Below are 23,400 nucleotides of genomic sequence, written 5' to 3' on the forward strand. Positions count from 1 at the left end.
TGGCCCTGCCATATATTTGACCTGGACTAATACTATGTGATTTAAAGTTATCTGGAATTTAGAGTTCTGTAATTGATAGCAACTGTTTTTTATAGTTAGAACTTTTATAATGAGGAAATAGCTATTATTTCATCATCACAGTCATTTTAACAGTTTTAAATGTAAATTAAAAATTTCAGCGATTGTATTTTTTCTTTTCAGATAGGAACCAAGGCTTTAACCTTCTCAGCTCGTTGGCTGGAGCAAACCATAGCACTGGATCAGCAGAGACCTGCCACTCAGAGGTAGAGATTTTTCCTGGATGTTTTCTCTTCTTTGGCTTTAATTTCTACTCATTATTATGAATCTTTACACCATTCATCATTTTCTCCTTTCCATTTAAGAAGTGGCAGAGAATATTATCAATAGATAAAAGGAGAACCTAAAACAGCCCTCTTTATGCCTGCTAGCTGTTAAGAGCAGGCTAGTTCAGCATTAAAGCAGTAAGCCCTTTCAAGATGTTTGCAATTTGGGCTGTTCCATGTGTTTTTGCTAGAGTGCTTTTAAAAATGTGCTAGGATTTCCTTAAGGCATAAAGTTGCCCCCAAATCTTTAAATATAAAATAAAATTAGTGGTTCTTTTTAAGTACTTCCTGTGTCCTGTACAATCTGAGGCAAGGTCCTTGCCCTTAATGAGCTTAAATAGGCTGATTTCAACCCTCTGTCCTCAAGGACTTTGGTCCAGGTCTGCCTTGGTTGGCAGGTTGGAACCACGAACACATTACGTAGTGCCACATTGTCTTTCTGGGACCTTCTTCCTCAGTCTGAGCTGTTTGTGATAGGATCTTATACATTTTCAGATTTTGAATAAAACATGATCTTAAAGCAAACAGTATGTTTTAATAGTCAATAGCAAAATCATAATACTTTTTAATTTTTCCTTGAGGAGAAACACTGCTGAATTAGTGAATGTTTACCCTTTTGTTTAATGTGACCTTGATCCTTCTTCCATCTCTCTTTGTGTCTTGCTCCTATTACTGCTTCTCCAAAGCTAACCAGTGGGTGGAAGTGCGAGCCTTTTTGGATTTAGTTCGGAAAGCAACCTCCTGTTAAATTGTTGCTTGTGTGTATTTTCCTCACCAGCAGCCCCAGTTGCCAGCAGCAGAGAGGACTGAACCCCTCTTGGATCATCGAGGTGGTGCCTCTAATACAACAGACACTCAGGTCGATAGCATCGTGGGTAAGCACCTCTCTGGCTGCTAAGTGACAGCTCTGTGGAACTTGCAGTAGCCCATGTATCGGGGTGTAAATCATCCAAGGGGAAACTGACTTTAAATGAGGACGAGGGAAGGAAGTTGATAGTACACCCCAAATGAATGTTAGCCTTGTGGACGGCTGTCAGAAAAAGGAGGGAGAGTAAATACATTACAAATTGTGGGCACCATTGTCCTGCTGATTCTGTCAGCAGGATCGTGATAACGATCATCTTAGCTAGAACAGACAGAACCAGGTGGTGAAACAGCTTTATATCTCCATATTACACAGTTTTTTCATAGTATTTCACAGTAGTCAGAATTGATGGTAACAAGAATAATACAGCTTTATAAGCCCTCCCGTATCTTTTTAAAATTCTTTTATGTCCACATTCTCACTTGGTAATGAAGTTTGGCAGAGAAGTTATTTTACAGAGATGAAGATGAGGCCCAGAGCAGTTTAATAACTTGTCCAAGGGCACCTAACAAGAAGGTCCTAGAGCTGAAACTGGAATCCAGTTTGCTGCCCAAAAGCCAGAAAGCCAAGGAGCTTAGTTAACAATAACTATAAACGTTCTTTTGTCAGGGAGCTACTGAAGTCACTACTTCTTTTTATGCCACAGAGGGCCCATGTGCAGTAATAAGTTTTAAAAACTTTTTTTTTTCTGTTTGTAAGATAATCCATGTAGAAAACTTAAATGATTGGTTATAGAAACATATTAAGAAGGAAAAATTGGTATATAATTTCTCTCTAGTTTATTCAACCTCATCCTCTCAGTTGAACCCTTCATATTAGCTTCTAAACCTGCTAAAATCTCTGCCATGAAAACAAACCATTGACCACACTGGAGGAGGTGGGGAAAATAACTAACTTAAAGAATTTGGGAAAATGGTATTCTGACTGGATACCATGAGGCCAAAACCAGAAAGAAATGAACAGAAATCCTGCACTCTATTTAATAAATTTGATTCTTACAGGGGTATGGGTTCGAAATTCTGAATATTTATATGTAATATATTTATATATATTACAGTTGAAAGAATAAGAAAATATAGCATAGATAATGAGAGCTAGGTTTCTCACTGTCAGAGAAAGAAGTTACAAATAAGGAAAGGGGAAGGCTGGGATGAACCCTTTGGTACTGAACTAGAATTGAAGGTATCAGTATGAACTCTTGGGTTTTAAAATATAGTTAGAGCAGTAGAGAAATAAATATAGATATGTGTATGCATGTGTAAATACATATATATATTTCCTAGCTCTGTCCACTGGGAGGACCTAGAAGCAACAATAATACCAGTGGACATATTTAGTACTTAGATCTTGGTTTCTAAATACTAGTCTCCAAGAAAAGGTACCAGGGCTACTTGGAGAAGTGGTTGATTCAGGGCTGGGGCAGGAAAAATGCAGGATGAACGTGGAGCATCATGGTGCCAGAAAGTAAGGAAGTGCTCAAGAAAAGAATGGGGGCATGTTGAAAGGGCACAGGAACCAACCTGCAAGAGCTTCCAATGACTAAAGGTGGAACAATTTGACCAGCAAAGTAAATTAACATAGTATTGGCCTGTAACCCATAGAATAAAATACGTATCCATGAATCCATACTAATTTAAATAAATAATTGAATAAATGCATAACTGGAAAAGAAAAGGCTGCTCCTCCTTACAGAAGAATTCCAATTAATACATGTAGACATTATGAAGGAAATAGAAAATTACCCTTAGCCACACACCACAGTACTAGTTGTCACAGGCAAGAGCCACTGATGAATGGTGAAATTAGTAGATGAAAGTTTAAGAAGAAACACGACATTTCCATAGTCAAAAGGTATCTTTCCCAAGTTATTTATTACAAAGGGGAAAATAGTAACTTTATACTGGAAAAACCTGGCAGATACCACTTTAAGTGATGAAGGTTACATCACCAGTAACAGGACATATTGACATCATCTCCCTCCAATATGATGCACTGAAAGGGCACTCACTTCTGTGGTGTTCCTGCCAAAGGTCCATAACCTCAATCTAATAATAAGAAAACATCAGACAAACCCAAATTGAGGGATATTATACAAACTAACTGGCCAGTGCTCTTCAGAAGTGTCAAAATCATGAAAGACAAGGCAGGACTTAGGAACTGTCACAAATTGGAGAAGACTAAGGAGATTGGACCACTAAATTCTGTGTAGAATCCTGAATTGGATCCTGGAACAGAAAAAAGGATATTAGTGGAAAAACTGATGAAGGTTGAATGAAGTCTATAGTTTAGTCAGTAGCATTGTTCTATTATTAACTTTGTGATGTTTATAATTGTACCATGTTTATATAAGATGTTAACACTGAGGGAGGGTGGGGGAAGGGCATATCGGAAGGCTCTGTACTATTTTTGCAACTTTTTTGTAAGACTACAATTATTTCAAAATTCTTTAAAAAGCCAAAACCAAACAAACAAAAGTAAAACACTTCCTCAACCCCACATCTCCCTCCTCTCTTTACTTATTTCCATTCCTCAGTTCATTCCCATCTAGCTCTTGCTCCCATTTTCCATGAAAACAGCTCACCAACGACTTCCATGCCACTCAATCTAATAGATGTCCTCCAGTCCCCATCTTGACCTCTTGGCGGCATTCAGTATTATGAATCAGCCCCTTTCTGAAACATTATTTTCTCTTGACTCACCCAACACATCTCCTGATGTTCTTCCTACCTCTCTGATGATTCCTTCTCTTGCTTTCGAAGATTACACTCCTTTACCCAGCCTTTAAATATCGCCATTCCTCAATGTTCCATCTAAACTCCTCTTCCAAACCTGTATTTAAGCATGAAGTGATTCTGTCCACATCCACAGTTCAGGTATCATGTATACAGATTAATCACAAATTTTTTTATCTCTAGCCCTATATACCAACTGCCACCATGGCATGCCCATTGAACTAAAGCAAATTTATTAACCAAATGCATCTTTAACATCAAATTATCTGTATGACATTATAGTAGATGTAAAGAATTATGTTATCATCCTTGTCTTCAAGGAGCTTATTATACTCTAAAAATGCAGAGACAGGCCTTGTAATGTAATGTAATGGGTAAAGTCATGAGCTTGGAATCCTGGACAACTGGGTTCAAATTATGGCTCTACCACTAGTAGTGAGATGACCTTGAGTAAGTTATTTAGCATCCGTGGGCCTTAGTTTCCCCTTCTATAAAATAGGGGTGACAAATCTTTCCTCACATCACTGTTGCAAAAATGAAATGGAATCATATAAGTTAACACACTCGGTGGGGACAAAGCAAACTCTCTCTCTTACTGTAGTATTATAGTAACAGTAGACAGATGCTAGCATACAGAGTAGTGTATGCCAGTGCCAAGACAGCTCTATAAACACTAAGTGTGGGACAAATCCTAAGGAAGGAGACCTGTGAGCTGGGACTGTCAGGGAAGACATCCTAGAGGTGACTGGCCTGGAATGGAGGCTGAGTGAAAATTCTGATTAAAAACTAAGTTTGATAAAGAAGCCACATGCCGAGGTAGAAATAGTAAAGGATTTGTGGTAAGAAAAAGGAATTTAAATTGGCTCTACCTCTGAATGGCTGTAATTTTAGATGAGTTCATTTTTAAACTCAGCTTGCTTCATGTGTAAATTGTGGACAGTGGTATCTGTCCTAACCACCTTCTATGGTTGTCAATAACAGATGTGAAAATATTTGTTGACCAGTAAAATATGGTATAAATTTCAGGCATTTATTGAATCTGTGGACCTTAGTGCAGGGCATGACCTTTAGAATTGGAAACATGTAAGTCTGAATCCAAGGTCACACTTATTAGCTGTGACCTTGAGGAAGGTCACTTGATCTCTGAGCTCTAGTTTTCCCTAGAAAAGTGGAAACAGAATTCCTTGCCTCGTTACAGTGTTTTACGGATAAAATGAGTTACTGTTCATTTGTGAGGGCCCCCTACCAGCCAAGCAGGATGCAGCACCATGAGCTATACAGCTGGTCCCCAGTGGGCACTCACTCAGTGGTAACTTTCATCAAAGCCAGATTGATTGCTTTAGGATTCTGTGTATTTAGCACATACATAAATAATGTGTGGCGAATCCTTATTTCAGATCCCACGTTAGACCTGGATATTCAAGAACTAGCCAGTCTTACTACAGGTGGAGGAGATTTGGAGAATTTTGAAAGACTATTTTCAAAGTTAAAAGAAATGAAAGGTAATCGGATCCATTGTGTCTAACAGATTCCCGTATTGATGCTCCTCTATTTTATATAGTAGGATTTTACTTTGTAACTGCTGATTGCATTCCTGCTCTGGCCTCATCTGAGAAACTTGGGTACTGGAGGACTGTGCCATCCTCTGGTAGTAAAAATTTCCTTGGGAAAATTTTCCTCTTTCTTCATTCTTTTTCCTCTTACTTTCCCTTCTTTTGCCTGTCTCTGTTTCTTTCAGTGTGTCTCATTAACATGGAATCAGTAAGATCCCTACCAATTTACTCACATCATTCTCATCTGGAAAATTTGGAAGACTTAAACTTCCTAACAGCTATAATGACTACACCATAAATGTGTCTGTGAAACCCATTTCCCACCTTCTAGTGTTAGAACATCCATGCATTCCAGATTGTCCCGTGCTATTAGATGAATTTCTTAAGATATATTTTCCCCCTAGACAAGGCTGCGACGCTTCCTCACGAGCAAAGAAAGTTGCATGCAGAAAAGGTGAGAAAATCAGTCAGGTATTTATTGAGTACCTACAGCAGGTCCAGAGCTATAAGAATGGTATATCACACTTGTTTACTTCTAAAGCATCTTACTGTGAACTTTTTGTTGGCTATTAACTTACAACTAATTGAATATTTACCCAGTAGTGATATAATTGCTGCAGTCAAACCAAGATTTTCCAGTGTATGTTGAGTGACGTGGAACATTGAGACTCAGGATGTTTGCCTTCTTAGCTGTTAGGCTGGAAAACGCTTAGTTATTTGGTTTGGTTTGGTTTGGTTATTACCAACACAACACGTTCTTGGCAGGAAATGTATATGGTTTATGGTATTCCATTGTATAAATGTGTCATAATGTATCCAGTTTCCGTTTTGGACATTTAGGTCATGTGCCTTTTTTTTTCTTCTGTAGTGAAGCTGTGTGTATCCTTATACATCACCTGTGTAAACAGCTCTGATTATATCCTCAGTAAAAAGTCTAGGAGTAGAAGTCATGGGCTCAGGGTGTTCAGGGGGTTTTGATAGATGTTGCCAGAGCGCTGGAGGGCAGGGTGTAGAATTTTAAGTCTTAATCAGTTCTGTGTATAACATATGAAACGAGCTGAAATTCGGTTGTTGCCTACAGTTTGTTGCTTGCTTCTCTCCACAGGTGGCCAAAGCTTTCTGGATGGCAATTGGGGGAGACAGAGATGAAATTGAAGGCCTTTCGTCTGATGAAGAACACTAAATTATTCATGCTAGGGCTTGACTACCAAAGACCCTAGCTCCCTCTACCTGAGCTACTTCCCTACTCAACCCAGTCATCTTTTGCTGAGCTCCCCATCATCATGTTGGCCACCTGACTTGTTTATAGGCTCCCGTGAATTTTAGTTTTTAGTAGGGGGTAAAGCAGACATCTCTCCTCCCTCAGAATATCGTGGGGGAGTGAGAATGACAATAAGGAGTGAGGAATTCTCAAATACACTTTTTTGCTCTAGGAACAGGGGTGGGATGAGGCTCCAAGGCCTGTGTGATGGGACCAAGTTAAAGGCGAAGAACCACCAGGCCATTCCTGGTCAGTCTTCTAAGCAGCGTTCCCCACGTTCACACGTGATCACTGCAGATCGGGAGCCTGTGCCACCTTTCCTGGGTTCTGGATTCTTTCTGTCAAGGAACTTGCTGCTCTGAGGTTTGATGCTTTTGATGGGAGGAAAGATTTAATCTGTGCTGTAGTATAGACTATATGCCAAAGCCACTGGCCCTCAGGTTAGTCTCTAGCTGGAAAAAAAAAAATGCATCTGGGCATTTCATTTGAAGTACAGTATCTGAGCTCATGCTAGAAAGTATTGAGAAACCATTGTGAATTTTTAGACTGTAGTAAATGATGCAAGGGTTTCCCACTCTGGTAAGGATAAAATAAACCCTCCTCTACCAAGTGGTGGGTCTGTCGGTATGCGTGTGTAAGAGAGAGAGAAGCTTAAGGAATTCCCTCTGTAGGCCACTGAGACGGTATGATCATATCCTGAGATTTTTGCATTAGTGTTACCGTGGAGAAAGTTTTCTTTCTTAGAGTTCGCTACTTGAGATGGCAGAGCTGTGTTGTCACAACTCATACCCTCAAAACAAGGCAAGTTTCCTTTTCTCTTTCTGAAAGCCAGAGATCACTGCCAAAATAGTAACACTAAGGAGTGGGCTTGGTGGGAAAGGATATGAAATGTTAGGCAGTGAATCCCTGAGTACCTTGTGTTACTTCCAGGGCTGGGTGGGTCACCTCTAGGGGAACTGATCACCAAGGGGAACGTTTCCAGAGGAAGAGTGGGAAATAGAGCAAATGTAATCCTTATTTCTGTTTTCGTAGGCACTTTGTAATGCATGTCATGAGCCTTTACTGTGGTAGTCACTGCCATGGCTCTAAACTGGCTCAGGGCACATGGCCTGAGAACTGCTGCTGGCCTAGTGTGGGTAGGAACCTCTTAGGTCACCAGCAGAAACAAGTTTCAGACACCTTTGTGCAACACCTTCTAAGCACTGCAGAACCTGACAGATGGCAGAATGACTGGAATGCTCCAGGTTCCGGGCCAGGGTGACTGCAGGAGGGAAGGTTTCAGTGATTGGAGCCATTCCAGGGAACATTGGAGGCTATCTTGCTTGATACTTGTTTCTTTTTCTTTCTTTTCTTTTTTCTTTTCACTATCTGAAGGTCTTTGAGACTGTAGTTTACCATCATTCCATCAGTGTTTCTTTGAGGTAACTGCATCAGCCATTGACTGGGAATATAAGGGAAGCTGGCCCTGGGGTTGCAAGATGAAAGGTGGAACATATTTTTCTTAAAACATGAAAGGTTTCAGAAAATACATTAGGTCACGTGGTTAGGGAAAACAAACTAGAAAAAGCTGTGAACTTGATTTTGTGGATTAAACAAAGCCAGGTGATTAAAATGTGATTTATTTATAAAGTCTGCTTATGTGTATTTTTATGATTTTGTTGGTTTTTTGGGGGGGGTGGGGAAGCCTTCCTTTATTGGATTAGGCGTAAACAGCAAATAATCTAAGAGTTTGTCAAACTCACTCTTTTAGAATCCACCATTTAAATGTATAATATCAAGTCATGTTTTCAAGATCTCAGCTATCTGGGGGTATTGGCCCCTTCTAGGGGAGATGTGAGATTAAAGTGTCCAGCGGTACCTACTAAAGGCCCATTTTAAGAAGAGTGATCATGAGCTAATAGTGTAATAAAAATTGCATTCTATCTAAAGTGACCTATGTACATGCCACCATAAGTTATTATGGACTGTCCATCTGGGATTTAAAACAAGAACCTCGGCTTTTTTTTTTCCTTAAACATTTTTCTATTTGTGTAGCATGGTGTCTGGCACATAGTGGGCACTTAAAGCTGGTTTGGACTTGCATTCAATAGTTTTGATGAACATGATCCTAAAGTTTTAAGGTCCATGAGTGTTGGGAGGTAGGGAGAGACAAGAATAAACTTTTTATTTCCCTGAGAAAATCATATGTAATAATTTTAGAGTGATGAAGACATAGATATTTTTATAATTTTAAGATATGTTATCCTGCCGGAATATGAGAAGATTGACAGAACCAGTTTGCTTGCTCTCTTTTTATAGAACTTGGCCACATCTAATTCAGAGAAGCTGGAGATTCAGGGATGCTAGACTTAGATGGCTGAGTAATATGGGATGTGGTTCAAGGCCCATAGAGCGTGTCAAGCCATTACTGCAAACTACTTATAACAAAGGAAATGTGATCTGTTGCTAACTTCGTGTTCCCACCATGGAGAGGTGAGGATAAACATTTTTGCCGTGGCCTGTCAGATTCCCTTAACCTTGGGTCAGTCTCTTGACAGTGGCCATCGAGAGAGCACGTGGAGTGTCCCTTGCCCTGCCTTGGCCTGCCGTGGAAAAACAGTCTTTGAAGAATCACTGTCTAAGGGTAAGATGAGAGCTCCCTGAACTATTCTGAGCTGGAGTGTTTGCTGATACAAAGCTAAATTTAGCCAACATGTGTCCAGTGTGGTCAGCGGTTTGATTCATTGAACGTTCTGACTGATGGAGACCGAGAATGCTGGATGAGTTAAGAGCTGTCTTTCACCCCCGACCCAAAAAACTTTAAAATAGGCAAGACAGTTTAGCTACAGCATTCTATCATTAAATACCCATCTCACAGAGGACTGCAGGAGGAGAAAGTGTGAAAAATCAGGTCAAGGGTACCCCCTTAGTACAAGATTTAAAAACAACACTGTAACAATTCACTTGCCCATAATTTGTATGTTCCTGAAAGCATCATGCTCACAGTGCAGGGCAAAGTTCTAGTTTTGACTTAGATTCCACTTGGGGTTTAGTTTAGTGATCCATCCTTGCCCCTTTGGCATGTAAGCTCTTGCAGAAAGGGTCTTAGACGTTTTCTAAGTTTTATATTTTGGGCATTACCTGTGCCTGTTATTAACATCACCAGCCTTGCTCCTAATGTAGGTGTCTTTATTCAGAGTTAAGTGTGTGTTACAGTTCTAGTATAGGAAGTATCTTTCTCGATTCTGAGGTGTTTCTTTGATTTGCAGAATGAAGAATTGAAAAGAGGTAATAGCAACAGCGTGATCTTTTGTTGAACACTACTGAGCCCTGGCCCAGCTCTAAATGATGTGCTGTTTTACTTTGTTTCCTGTTGGAAAAGCATTGATTCAAAACCTGGACCTAATGGTTATAACTAACTGCATCTTTAGAACACAGGTTTGGGAAGAAAACTTTTTTTTTCCTCTAAAATCCTTTTTTATCTGTGTATATGTTGATAGGCTCAAATACTTGATCCTCACAGCTATAAATCTGCGAGGCATAAATGGGTCACAGAAAGCCTCCCGGGTTCTCCTGTGAAGCATGTGACCAACCACTGCCTCTCCCTTTTCTCTTATCGACCAGGTGGCTTTAATGCTACAAAATGTAGGCTGAGTGAGGCCTGGGGTAGGAACTTTATGGAAACAGCAGCATAATTTAGGAGAGAAGAGTCTGTTCCTTTGAAGCCCAAGGACATGGTCTGCATCAATCCTGTTGTTCCAGGAAATCTCAGGAATTCATCAATGGTGTTAGGCCTCAAACTGGAAGTTAAGGACGAGCAACTGCAACCTGTTCCTTGATCCTGATGAGAGCTGAAACAAGGACTCAGTGCAGCCAGCACTGGCTGGGACCCTCCTTGGTGACAGACTGTGCTGGCCGTGGCCGAACCTGCAGACTTGGGTAAGGACGTGGGTTCTCTTCCCTAGCAGCTCATTGTCTAACTCAGGTGGGAGAAGGGGGCGAGCAAAGTGAGGCTACAAAAGGTCGAATGCTGGGCAGGATGTGAAGAGTGCTGTGTCCAGCCTTAATTGCTGTGGAAGGAGAGCGCCGAGTGGGTTGGGAAGAGCGTGATGTGCATCTTGGAGCAGTGGTTCTCAATCATGAGCCCATGTCGGAATCACCTGGAGGGCCCCACCCCAGGATTCCTGATTCAGGAGGTCTGGGGGAATGTGGGTTTCTAACTTCCCAGGTGATACTGATGTTGCTGACCAGAGACCACACTTTGAGACCCATTGACTTTGAGGAAGTGATGCTTGACTTGAGCGTTTGGGGATAAGAATTCGGGCAGATACGTGGGTGAAGGCTGCAAAATTCTTAGTGGAAGCTATGGCATGAACAAAGGTATGGAGATAAGAAAGCAAGGGGTTATGTTGGGGAAACCCCAGTAGTCCAGCTAGAGAAATGGTGGTATATAAGGATGGAGTGATGCTGAGAACCTTGGAATTCCGCTTTGTGCCTACTCGGGAGGTAATCAAGGAGCCAGCGGGTTTCGAGTAGAAGACATGTAACTGTAATTAATTCCAGGAAAATCTGGCAGCAGGACTAGCCAACACCAATTGATTACCAGTCTGCCTGGAGAGCTGTGTTGAGAAGGATTCTGAAGCTGAGAATGGACCCAGCACTGTGATGAGTGGTTTTTGCATGGATAGAGAACTAGTGAAAGTTGGTAATTTTGCCCTGTACTTGCCATCCCTGGACTAGAGGGTGACAAATTAGGAGAATATTGGAATAGCTGTGATAAAAGGTAATCAGGAACTTTATTTTGGTGGTATTCCTTCAACCATACATAAGGACTTGTATAGGACAGCACAGTGAAAATGGATGGACAAGACATTACTAAGGTAAAATCTACTAGATACAGGCACCAATTCATTCAGTGAATTCAGCAAAAATATGTGGTGGCCAAAAGAAGCTGAGGATACAAGAATAAGATATAGACCCTGCTCTCAAGGAAGATTCACACAAGGCTTCCTTTCTGAAGTGAGTCTCAGAGCATTAGGGAAGGTTAGCCCGGTGAATTGGTGGTGTCAGGCAGGGTGGGAGAAGCAGGGTGTAGACTGGTGTGATACATGAGGAACTGCGCTTAACACGACACTGGGTTGCAGGGGCGAGGCAGCAAGCTGTGAGAGCTGGACAGGGGCCAGGTGGTAAGGGTCACGTGGCCCATGTTAAAGGCCTTAGAATTTGTGCTGTGGACTCTGGCGCCGTCTAAGGTCAGGGAGGGCAGTGTGGATGGTACATTTATGGGAAAGCAGGCTGGAGGCTCAAAGAGTGGTTAGGAAGCCATGCAGTTGTCCAGGTGACAGAGGGCCTGGAGTACAGGGCCGAGAGCACAGAGGGACAGGGCTGGTCGGATGTGGGGCGTGAGGGAGTGGTGGATGACTGTGACTTCGTGGCCATGGGCTGAGTAAAGGATTTTGATAAAGCGGGACTGAAGGCCAGGAGAGGGCGATGGTTCAGTAAGGGCAAGGATGACTTCCGGTTTTTAAACTGAGTTTTGAGGCACTTGTGGCACCTCCACTTACCAGTAGCCAGCAGGCTGTTGGATATGAGTCTGAAGCTGGGGATTGATGTTTGGGCTAGAAATAGTGATTTGGGAGTCCTTAGCATTTACGTGGCTTGAAATCACACAGGTTAGATGAGCTCTCTCAGGGAGGAATGTCAAGAGTACATACACTGGTCTGGGGATACCCCCATGGATGGGGGAGGTGCAGGCCTGAGAAAAAGAGGAGAGCGGACATTCAGGGCCTTTCCAAAAGGGAGGCTGGATCACCAGGGGCAGCTGCAGAGGTGGGAGGTGGCGGGGAGCAAGGAAAAGCAAAGCATCAAGCTGCCCAGGACTTGGAGAAGGTGGGGCGGCGGGGGGGCTCCCGATAAACACAGAGAGTCAGGAAAGGGAGCTTGCTTGGACAAGACGGGAGATGATTCAGTTTGGGGGAGTTGTTTTGGATCGCGTTTCACAGGCAGCTGGAATTTAAAGTTGTGGCGCTCAAGGAACAGGTTGGTTTAGAGGTAGGGATGTGCGAGTCATTTTGCCGAGAGACTGACTAGATAAAACCTTGGGGAAAGTCATTGAGGGGCAGGAGGCTAGAACTGGCCAAATAACAATGAAGGTAGGGATTTGATGTAGTTCATGGAGGCCAAACCTATAGGCACGTGGGTGCCATTCCTGGGAAATCTGCCTCCCTCCTGGTACAGCATGTGTGGACTCCGGTGAGGTCCTGGGAGGAAAGGCTGCTGTAGAAGTGGCCCAGCTAGAGAATTACGCCAGCTCCCTTCCGCCTCCCCGAAATTGTTTATTCGTTTTCATCATCCTGTTTCTTAATCCACATCAGCTGGGGTCAGTGTAAGATTCGGCCATGGAAAACAATTTTGAAGTCTCTTTCTCCTTGGGCGTTTGGAATTTAAAATGGATTTTCACAGGAGCTAAGTCATGTGAGCTGGAGAGTGTGGAAACCTGCTTCTTTCGGAACCTGAAACCTACCTCCATTGCCTGTGGCAAGATTAATCCGGTGGCGTCCACGCACTTGCCAAAGGCTCTCAAATACAAAGGGAATGAACGCGAAGTAACAACGCGGAGACAGCGTCGCTGGGACTTGTGCAGCGCTGGGAGACGCGCCAACTGGGAGACTGGACACCTTCACGTGCCTGACCCGGAGGCTCCTGCTATCCCTGCAGGACTGGCTGGCACTGCGTGTTGCCCTCGGTGAGTGAATGAGGGCAGCGGGGCTGTGGCAGAATGGGACCTGGCACATCCTTGGTCAAAGTGCACTTGGGCTTGGAGACACGTTTCTCTGAAGCCCCTGGGGCCCTTTAACCTCTTCTCTCCACTCAGACGTGGCAGCGAGAATGAGAGCGAGCTTCTGCCCAGCAGCTTTTCAATGAAAAGTTTATTAGAAGGGCACTTACAGGGGAGAGAGAGGACACAGTTCTTTAACAATAGGGGGTACAATGCTTAAACAGGTGCTCTGCTCTTAAGATAAAAGTTAGAAAAATCTAAAACACTATAAATACATACATGCTTCTTACAAAGGTATTAAAAGGTCAGGCTGGCTGAGAAGGGAAGGTAATCAACATCCTCCGCGTTCTTTTTCCCCACCCAAACGCACACCCCAACAGGCGTCCTGCCCAGAACAGCCTAGTTGCAACAGCAGCACTGAGGGTGAATGAAGGCTTCCTGGAGGAAGATGGCTTCATCCCTCTGGACAGTTCTCACCCCTAGGAAGGGAGAGGGGCTTGGTTCAGAGGCCCCCACGTAAGGGCCTGTATTCGACTCTGAGCTGCCTGTGTCACATGCTGCCACGTGGGGAGCCAGCCTGGGTCAGTCGTCCCAGGTGCTGAGCCCAAAAGCCACTGCACCCTCTACCAGCGTTTGGAACTGGCTGTGCCCCGTCTCTTCCCAGCCACTGTCCTTGGGAGGAGAGCCTTTTCCAACTTTCTTCAAAAAATTAAATAGTTATCTGTCTTGAATGGTTTTAAGAAATTATTACATAAATATAAAAACACCAGAATGCTCGAGTGTACATTACTTTAGCATAAAAGAAAAAAATTACAGGATCACTTGAGAGAATTTCTCAATCCAGTTTACACAATACGCGAGTTTTTGCATGTGGTAGCTGTGCTTTCTGAAAGGTTGCCTGTAGCGCAAGTCATTTCCCCGCTCTTCCATCAGAGGTGCCTCATTTTTGATCCATACGTTTTTCTGCTTTCCCACCCACTTGCGGAGTGGCTGATACTCCTGAAAGACTGTCACTTGAAGGGGTTCGAGAAGGGAACAGCTATGCCACACCAAGAAAAATGGTACAACTTAGCCGTGTTGAGGTTTTCTTCTAGCAAAGATGTAGATTTGGGAAAAACTCCCAACTGTGCCACTTAGTCACACAGTAAGACACAGGGCCCGGAACCAAACTCATGCCCTCTCTTGCTACTTGGTAACCCCCTTAGTAAACAGTCCCCTGAGCAGTCTGCAGATTCCTGTCCCTCCCTTCTCCTTTTAAGGACTACAGAGAGTGGCCTAATGAGAGCTCTAATGTGAGCTCTCACCCCGCAGAGACCCTCACGGGGCCCAGAAATGGCAGCTTGGGGCTGAGAATGAAATCAGATATCTGCCGTCTCCCCAAGCTACTCACATACATGCATGACATGCACACGTTACTTAAAGAAAACCTTTTTCTGCGGTGTGAGTAAAAGCATTTAGCCCTGGAATACGTCCAAACTCTAGGAAGCCAGAGGGAGATGGAGAAAAACAAACTAAGCACAAGATACGTGCTACAGCTCATTCCAATACATTAACAATGATTTAAAAAAATAATCACCATGGTAAATAAAAAAATACAGCACAGACAACATAAGGACAATGGAAAAGTCTGCCAGCAGCCTTGCCCTCATGTCTGTTCTTCCTAAGAGTCCAAGTCCCCGCTCCTGACTCTGGGCTTGTCTCAGAATGTCAGATCTGCAGCCTGCCAGGAAGGTGGCCAGCAGAGAAGACTGGCCAGCACAGGCCTGTAACCCGAACCGCTGGGGCGGCTACCTACTTGCTCTGGAAGGCTCCAAGTACTAAATAAAGTTAGGAGGGGGGAGGGAGTGGGCGGAGAGGAAAGGGAATACAAGCTGGCTCCTGAGGGAGGCGCTGAGGCCAGGATCCAGGGCCCCCGCGCTCTAGCTGCTCTCAGGTCAGCGTCAGCACAAGCCGCAAGGTGAAGGTGGCCTGGCGGGGAGCCCGGGGCAGGGAAGCAAGGCGCGTTGTGCAGCCTGGACAACGGCACTGAAAAGGGTCTCCAACAGCCACCGTCACCCCCCAGAACTGCCCCGATTGCCTCCTGCCCCTTTCAGCTGTCCTTTAAGTTTTTCAATGTATAAATGCCTTCAGGCAGTAGGATTTTTAAACTATTTTTATGACTTGAAGGACACTAATATTACATGTGCCTCAAAGCCACCTACGCAGCCTCTAGGGTGGGAATGAAACCAGATCCTAACCTCTGGGTACAACCAAATTTCTTTTCAATGGTGCTGAAGGTGGGCTTCCCCACTTTTTCCTGTCATCCTCCTCCTCCAGCAGTCTAGTCTATAAAGAAAAAGGGCCAAGCAAGTAGCTTTCGGAAAAACACAAAATTAAAACTTCATGCCTCCTAGAAGTAGCCTTTAGCTTTGAGCACTGAGGGTTCTGAGACACCATCCAAATGCAGCCAGATGTGACCAACAAGATCACCCAAATTGGGCTGTACCTGAAGCCGGTTTCCAAGTACCTGGGGGACAGCTGTGCGCCGTAGGACGCCCTCACAGGAGATCACGTTAGCAGGTGGAGAACGCGGGCCCTCAGAGACTGCTCCCCATGGCTTCTAGAGGGGGCACCACGATGGCTTCAGCCGAGGCCAAAATGGAATAAGAAGTCATACCGTGAGTCTCAGACCTGACTGGGAGCAGGAACACACATCCGGGAGGTTCAGATGATTTCCTGTATCTAAAAGAAGCAGTCCACCATCATTTCATACCAGGCACGAACTTCAGACTTGCAGTATCTGGCCCCCTCAGGTGGAGTGAGGGACTACACACCGTCTCCGGCTCTGTGTCGACAGTCCTGCGCAAAGGCCAGTCCAGGTCTGGCCAGGTACTCTCGTCTCTTCCTGTGTCCTCTGGAGGCTTGGCAAGCAGCTCTCCTACCTGGAAACTTCAGGGCTGGAGCTTCAGAGGCCTAGGATCCTGTAAGTGAGGCACCTAGGAAGCCCCCAACATCTCCACATAGCATCAGAAATGTCATCACATTTGAGGTTTATACCTGCCAAAAGTGTACACTTTCTTCCCTTCACCTGCAATTAAGACAGGACTTCCATAGGAAATCCCTTTATTTTTCCTGGTAGAAATCCATGCAAAAATATGGGATAAGTCATTTCATACAAAAACAGCAGCAAAGTATAAAGTACCAATTGCAAGTGGCAATTCCATCTGCTGTATTCTGCAAAAGGCCAGTAGAAGAGGGCTCTTTTTTTTTTTTTCCAGTTGAAATAACTTATAGTAGTTTCCTCACTAATTGCCACTGGGAGCAGTACTTATTACACATTGTAACTGCTAGAGTTGTCACTGATGATCCTCTACTGTGAGCTAGATAATCTCATATCCCAGGGGAAAGATGACAGACCTCTTTGCACCAAACCTGCAATTTTCAAAGGTGTAAAAAAATTTTTTAATAGCCCTTTCATTTGCTTTTGTGTTGGCCTGAGATCTTTCCCTCCTGGTGAATTTGCTTCTGTTAATTTCAGCTTCCAAAAGTGCTGGCAGGTGTCTTCTCAACAAAACCTGGAAAAGCTTCACTTTGGGGAAGAAGTTGCTGGGTCCCCCTCTGGTTTCCCAATCAACGTGCCAACCCAGGGTGTTTTTTTTTTTTTTTAATATAAAACAAAGGTTTAAAAGAGCATACGATAAAGTTCATTTAATTAACGCAACTGACTACATCAGCCAATGTAGCCGAATGCATGAGAAAGCGGAGCGAGCTCTTACAGGTGACCGGAGACCCGCGCACCGTGGTGGTGCTGCCTCAGCCTGAACACCATCACGGACAACTGCCTCCTGCTTCCCGGGAACACTTCACATAATTCAAATCTCTTTGAGATTACCGTGATGCTACAAACTATACACTTCCTACGTGCCTGAGCCTCGACAGATCCTTCCAACTGCTGAAAATGCAGACAACTTTAAGAGTGTTTTTAAAGAAGAGGTGTCACCACCTCTTCCCACCGGTCCCTGTGTGCTCGGTTCTGGACACACTCGCTCACACCAATCAGTATGCTCCCCGAAGGGTGGAGACAGACAAGACCCCTCCCCACCCCAAGTCAATTCAGCCCCCAGGGTGCAAGGTCTGCCGCTGCTGGGGTTCAGGAATGCTCACTGGAAGAGGAGGGCTGGGCCCGAGGTGCGCTTATACCCCTGCCTGCCGGCTTCTCCCTGCCTCTAGAGTGCCCAAGGCGAATTCCGCACTCGGTCCTGACCACAGGGCCGTTTCTTGTTGGGCAGTGACATCTCAGTTTGCTGTCATTAAAAGAAAAGGGGGCTGGGGGAGGGGGCAGGTGGTAAAATACTACCTGTTTGCTCAAGCCACCAGAGCAGAAGCCATTTCTTGCCCTTCGCACCAGGGCCAAAGGGCAGATGTGTTCAGCAGACACAGCTGTTCATAAAAATCCATCTCTGGGTTTGCTTTCATGTTCTGTAAAACAGGCTCGTGCCACTTTGGTTGAGGGAGAAAAATTTCTTCTTCTTTGACAACCGTGATTTGAGTTCTGATTTCTCCACCTCCTACATGGCCATTTTCCCCAAGCCCACCCTCCCCGCCCTCCCCCTTCACACCCAACGTCTCTAAGACACACTGGAGCAGCGGATGCTTGGGGAGCCCATCTGGGTGAGGACCTTGTCAAGCCACTGCAAAGGCCCATTCAGGTGCAGCTCGATCCAGCAGGGGGTGCTGGTCACGGTCTGTCTCCTGCAAGACATTGGGAAAGGGGTGGGTTGGGGGATGTTAAGAATGTCCAGAAGCACACACACACGTCAGAATGCCTTTTCCCGCTTTGGTGACAGGCTTCTTTCCAGAGCCAGAGATACGGACTGCCTTGCTAGACCCTGTCCTGGAGGAGGTGCCACTAACTTGCTGAAACTGCCGGGCCAAACTCCAAGCAGGAAGGGCTTTGAGTAAATCAGGTTCTCCTGCACCAGGGAAGGACGTGGCCCCCTTAAAGAGAAACATGTAAGGCAAATTCCAGGGTACCCCAGAGGCCCCCCGGTTGCCTTGATGGGCTCCTGATGGAGAACCTCAGCCAGAGCAAAGGTCTCTCTGGTCCCCCTGTCCTGAGAGGGCACCTACAGCTCCCCTGCCTTCAGCCCCGACCTACCCCCAGCAGGCCGCGATGACGTGCGTCTGCCTGATTGAGGGGTGTTTCTTACAGGGCGCCGACAGAGTCCACATGCTGTCGGTCCCCAATGCGCTGATACAATTCCCATCTATGGCCTTATTTTGGAAAATCTTACGAGCAGAGCGAGCCGTGGAACAATTACTGGAAAAAACCAAGGCACACCACACGTTTCTTTTCCCCAAAGCACTTTGTCTAAATTCGGGCTGGTTGATGACGCAGCTTGCAGGCAGGCTCCCAAAGGTCTCCACTGAGCAAAGGCTATCTGCTGAGGCCGGAGGCGCTGGTGCCAGCTGGAGGTGAGAGGCCTGGGCTCTGCTTTCAGCCACCTCACAGGAAGGGGTGAAACCTTACTCTCCTTGGCCCCGGAGGCAGGAGGAGGGCGAGGCTGTTCTGGGAAGGGGCCGCACCACCAGTTAGGTTGCTCCGCGGCACTGCCAGGTGGCAGTGACGTGGTGGGCTGCACAGGACTGGGTGTGCTGGCGGTATGTCCTGCACGGTGACACAGTGCCCCCAGGGAAAGGCTTCTGCCAGCGGGGGCCTCTTCCCAAGCACTTGAACCTGGAGGACTGCAGTGCCGCGCCAGGTCAAGAGCCGCTGGCCCGAGGTCACCACCCTGCTTGCTTGGCCTGCGCTTCTCCCGGGTGGAGGATTAGAAACGGGCTTGCAGACTCGGCCCTGGCGTGCCTGCCTGACCTGGGTGCCTGAGTGTGGCCCTCTAGACTGCAGTCTGAGTGCTAACAGGGATAAATGGACCTCCCTCTGGCTCTTTTCCACCGGGTCCATCTTTAAATATTTCCCTTCCCCAACTAAAAAGAAGATTAATTTTCTAACCTTTCAACTCTTGCTCCCTAAATGATTCAGCCAAGGCCAAAAGGTGAGCTAAAACGTCCCTCGGGCTGGGCCTTTGGGCCTGGGCTAATCTCAGGCCATTATAACTGGGTTGTGAGTTCTCCGACGGCTGACCACTCGGATAGCTCAACTGGTCATTCATCCCGGATTTGAGAGAGACCCCAGAGACCAAGGTGCTGTGTTCCCTGGCACTGTGGGGCAGACACGGAGAACAGCAGCTAAAGTACGGTAAATGAAAGAGGAGGATTTTATGGACCGAAATCCTCTAATGAGAATCTGACTTTCCATAAGTCATGCTCATCTGGATTTCATTATAAATGGTGGCCCAGAGCCAATACTGAAATGGGTTTGGCCTGGGTGCAGAATGACTGCAAAACAAAATGGATTCCAAACATCTGGAAAAATGAAGAGAAGGGGAGAGTAACTTGCAAGGCACTGGCTCCAGCTGACGTGCGGGCACCTCTGTGTCTGCCGCAGAGTCGGGGCTGGGCACACAGACCTGCCTCTAGGGGAAACTCCTGTCCAGGTGTGGAAGGAAAAGGAACGGGCTTCTCTAAGCCCACGCCAGAGTGGCCCGAGAGATTCGACAGAGCAAACCAGGGACACCCCTGACCAGTGCCATGTTAAAACCAGTATCTCAGAAATTCTGAAAAAATCATTTCTGAGCAAGTAAATTTTGTTCCTTTGACCACCCAAATCTCCTCCTCCCTTCCCTGCTCAGTTTTAATATCCTAGATCCTCAGGGTCACCGGGTCAGAGATGGAGCCACAGAGGAGAGAAGGAACAGTGAGATGAAGACTTAACTCCCCGGAGAGGGTCTTCCTAAAACCATCTGCCCAAAACGAACAAGGAGGAAGACGCCAAGAGGACACAGTTCTAGGCTCAGCTTTTCCACAAATGATGCAACTTCAGGCTAGTCGCTTTCCCTCCCTGGGCCTTTGTTCCCTCATCCGTACGACGGGGACAATGCCAGCGTCCCCACCCAGGGTTGTGGTGAGGATGGAACGCTCCCAGCTCCTGAGAAACTGGGCGAGCACTGCTCAGCTCTTCCCTGTCTAGTGGGACTTGGCCCCGCTCGGATCCCTGGTCCCTCTGCTCTTCGGGGCAAGGGCCAGCCTAGCTCATCTCTGGGGAGCCCTTGCTCTGCGTTCTGAGCCACCTGCAGTCCCCGCATCCCGGGGACAAGCGCCCCAACCCCGACCTGTACTCGGCTCCCCAGCCCTTGACGAAGCTCATGCGGATGGTGCACATCCGGGTCAGCTGGTACACGGCCTCGAAGCCCTGGTTGACAGATTGAGCCAGGAGGGCGGCAAACTCCTGGTTGTTGAAGATCTTCAGGTTGCATCCTGCCAACAGAACAAAAACAGTGCTCGTGGGGACGAAGAGCGCACTTGTCCGGAGCTCCTCTCCTGGCTAAAGCCCCTCACCCCACCCCCAGGGTCACCCGGACCAGTGTTCCCACATTAGCCACAGATTCCACGCGCAGCACCACACTGGGGGCGAGCCCACGTGGTCCCTGCCCCTGAAGCCATCACCGCCGTGATGGGGAGATGCAGCTGACACAGGTGAGGGGGGAGAGTTATTAAACAGTGGCCCATAGCTCCAGTTCCCAGAGCTGTGGGAAGGCTGAGGAAGACAGTAAAGTGGGGAGATGCAGCTGACACAGGTGAGGGGGGAGAGTTAAACAGTGGCCCATAGCTCCAGTTCCCAGAGCTGTGGGAAGGCTGAGGAAGACAGTAAAGTGAGGCCAGGAACAAGGGAAACGGTTGGGAGAGGTGGGCCCTGCCCTGGGCGAAGGGGCCAAGGCAAGACTCCAGGGAACAGAGGCAGGGTCACGGGCCTGAAGGCCCACGTAGTGCACGGGTATGGCCGACCTCCTGGGGAACAGGAGTCCTTGCCCTTTGATGGAGGGAGCACCAGAGAGACGGGCCAGCTGAGAGGCTACCCGGCCTGCCGTGCCAACAGGAGTTCGGCAGAGGGTCCTGGGCACCTTCCACCTGGGCTCCTCCAACAAATCCACCTCTGCCCGGGCCAGGAGGCAGCGAGAGATCCGGGCCACATCTTGGCCTCTGGGCACGAGGCTGGGGTGGGGTGACATTCTCAGCGAAGTGAAGGTGTGTACCTAACTCCAGGCATAAAACCAGAGACAGGCACACATAAAGTTTACCGTAAATCTCTTGTTCGAAGTCCTACCGCCTGAGTGCCAGGAATGTGTCAATCAGAGAAATAAAAGACAAAAAAAAGCACATGCCAAAAATGCCCAAAAAGGTGAGCTGAGGTGACACTAACGGGCCAGCACTGGGCCCCTCGGCTTGCTGCGTGACTCTGGGCTGGTCACTTTCTCTTCTAAGCCCGTGTCTCCCTTGTGAAAGGAGAGGCTGGCCTCAGAGGCCCCCCAGCTCTGACATCCCATGAGATAACATCCAGCACCACAGCCAGCTCTGCCGGAACCAGAGAGAGGGAGAGGGCGGGGCTGGGGGATGGGCACAAAGCCAAGTGCGCATCTGGACTTCCTCTTCTCATTTTCTGAGGGGAAGAGGGGTGAAGCAGAGCCCAAGGTGAGTTCCGGTCCCCCGCCCAGCAAGCAGCAGAGAAGCACACAGCCCTAGGCTCATCCTGGCTCAGCCACTTACTAGCTGTGTGTCCTTTGCAGGTAGCTTAACCTCTCTGAACTTGTCTCCTCAGCATGCCTCCTCGCCTGAAGAGCTAGAATAACTGGTGAGGACTAAGTGAGCCCCAAGGTAGCCGTGTGCTCTGTAAACGCAACCACACGACGTTCCAGAAATGGAGAGCACCACGAGCATCTCAAACTCTTTGCAGTCTTAAGTTGATCCAGCCCATGACCCACCGCTCCACCACCACCTGCTACTTAGTGAGCAGGAAGACATGCCACACACACGCCGCAGGCAATGGACTGAGCCACACACAGTACCCAGCGGGCCCAGTCCACGCTCTGCGGCTGCGCGCCCTGGGAGAAGTGGGCTGCGGCCGGGGCGTTCTGCCTCAGCTTTCTAAGTAAAGAGGCCTTGGATGAGATCAGCCACCTGCCTGGTCATCTACCCAGGCCTGGCCCTGTCCAAGCCACCCTCTGGGGTGAGCCTGCCACCCCTTAGAGTACAGGTGGGATTCGTAGCCCTACTCAGAAAACCCTCAACAGTCCCCCTGAATAAAAGCAAAACTTTCTCATGTTCTTCCGTGGCCTGGTCCCATCATGTTTTCTAAACGTGTCGTTTAAACGGCCTCCACTGCAGGCGGAGTGCAGCCCACGTGTGCCCTGCCCTCCATCACCTCTGGGCCTTCGCCCATATCGTTCCCTCTGCCTGGGATGCCCTCACGGTCCTCGCCCCACCATCACCCTATGCCTAATGCTTACCTACTGCTCCAAGCCCAAATGCCTTCTCCTCCATGAAGCCTTTCCTGATCCATCCTAACAGTTAAATGTGTTTCTCCCCTTGGATCCAAGAGCACGTTACCTGTGCTGCTTGCATGGTGCGTAGCACCCTCCCTTGTATTAAACACATTTGTGTCTTTGCCTTGCACACTCAGCTGATGGGTAAGGTCTGTGGGGACAGCAGAAGGACTTTCTGCACCCCTCCATCCCCCTACAGCATCTGGCATGGCTTTAGGAAGGAAGGGAGGGAGGGAGAAAAGGAAGAAAGCAGGCATACTATCTTAGCATCTATGCACACAGGCAATAAACAGGTACCCAGAGATCAAAGGCAGATGTGTCAGATGCTGCGTCTGCTCCCCGAAGGTTCGGGGAGGTCACAGTAAGACAGCAAGGCAGAAAACCCAAGGGAAGCATCTCCAGATTGTCAGTGCGAACACCCATGAGGAGAAAAGGGAAGAGAGGAGAAACCTTTTTAGCATCCCAGGCATGT

At 46.9% G+C, this 23,400-nt stretch overlaps 2 protein-coding genes and 1 long non-coding RNA gene across 10 annotated transcripts in view; 2 read left to right on the plus strand and 1 right to left on the minus strand.

Annotated features, from left to right (window-relative positions):
- The window catches only part of AAGAB (alpha and gamma adaptin binding protein), an 87,126-nt gene extending 78,739 nt beyond the window's left edge, over positions 1-8,387 (plus strand). The window contains exons 6-10 of one of the 4 annotated variants that reach the window (XM_004276226.3): positions 202-284; positions 1,123-1,219; positions 5,339-5,443; positions 5,899-5,948; positions 6,600-8,387. In XM_004276226.3, coding sequence (XP_004276274.1) covers positions 202-284; positions 1,123-1,219; positions 5,339-5,443; positions 5,899-5,948; positions 6,600-6,677 — 413 coding nt within the window. In that variant the 3' untranslated portion in view covers positions 6,678-8,387. The remainder of the gene's footprint in view (positions 1-201; positions 285-1,122; positions 1,220-5,338; positions 5,444-5,898; positions 5,949-6,599) is intronic. The other 3 variants (XM_033439926.2, XM_033439927.2, XM_033439928.2) reach the window with 3 other exon arrangements.
- Positions 8,388-13,646: 5,259 nt separating this feature from the next.
- SMAD3 (SMAD family member 3) overlaps positions 13,647-23,400 on the minus strand; it is a 120,259-nt gene continuing 110,505 nt past the window's right edge. For 4 of the 5 annotated variants that reach the window (XM_004276225.3, XM_033439925.2, XM_049706657.1 and 1 more), the window contains exons 8-9: positions 20,721-20,865; positions 13,647-18,243 (exon numbers count right to left, since the gene is read on the minus strand). In XM_004276225.3, coding sequence (XP_004276273.1) covers positions 18,120-18,243; positions 20,721-20,865 — 269 coding nt within the window. In that variant the 3' untranslated portion in view covers positions 13,647-18,119. The remainder of the gene's footprint in view (positions 18,244-20,720; positions 20,866-23,400) is intronic. The other variant, XR_004486719.2, reaches the window with a different exon arrangement.
- LOC125963654 (uncharacterized) lies at positions 20,862-22,709 on the plus strand. The gene is made up of 2 exons (XR_007475902.1): positions 20,862-21,084; positions 21,186-22,709. It is a non-coding gene; the product is annotated as an uncharacterized LOC125963654 (long non-coding RNA).

This window comes from Orcinus orca, chromosome 2 (genome assembly GCF_937001465.1).
Source record: "Orcinus orca chromosome 2, mOrcOrc1.1, whole genome shotgun sequence".
In the NCBI taxonomy this organism is placed as follows: Eukaryota; Metazoa; Chordata; class Mammalia; order Artiodactyla; family Delphinidae; genus Orcinus; species Orcinus orca.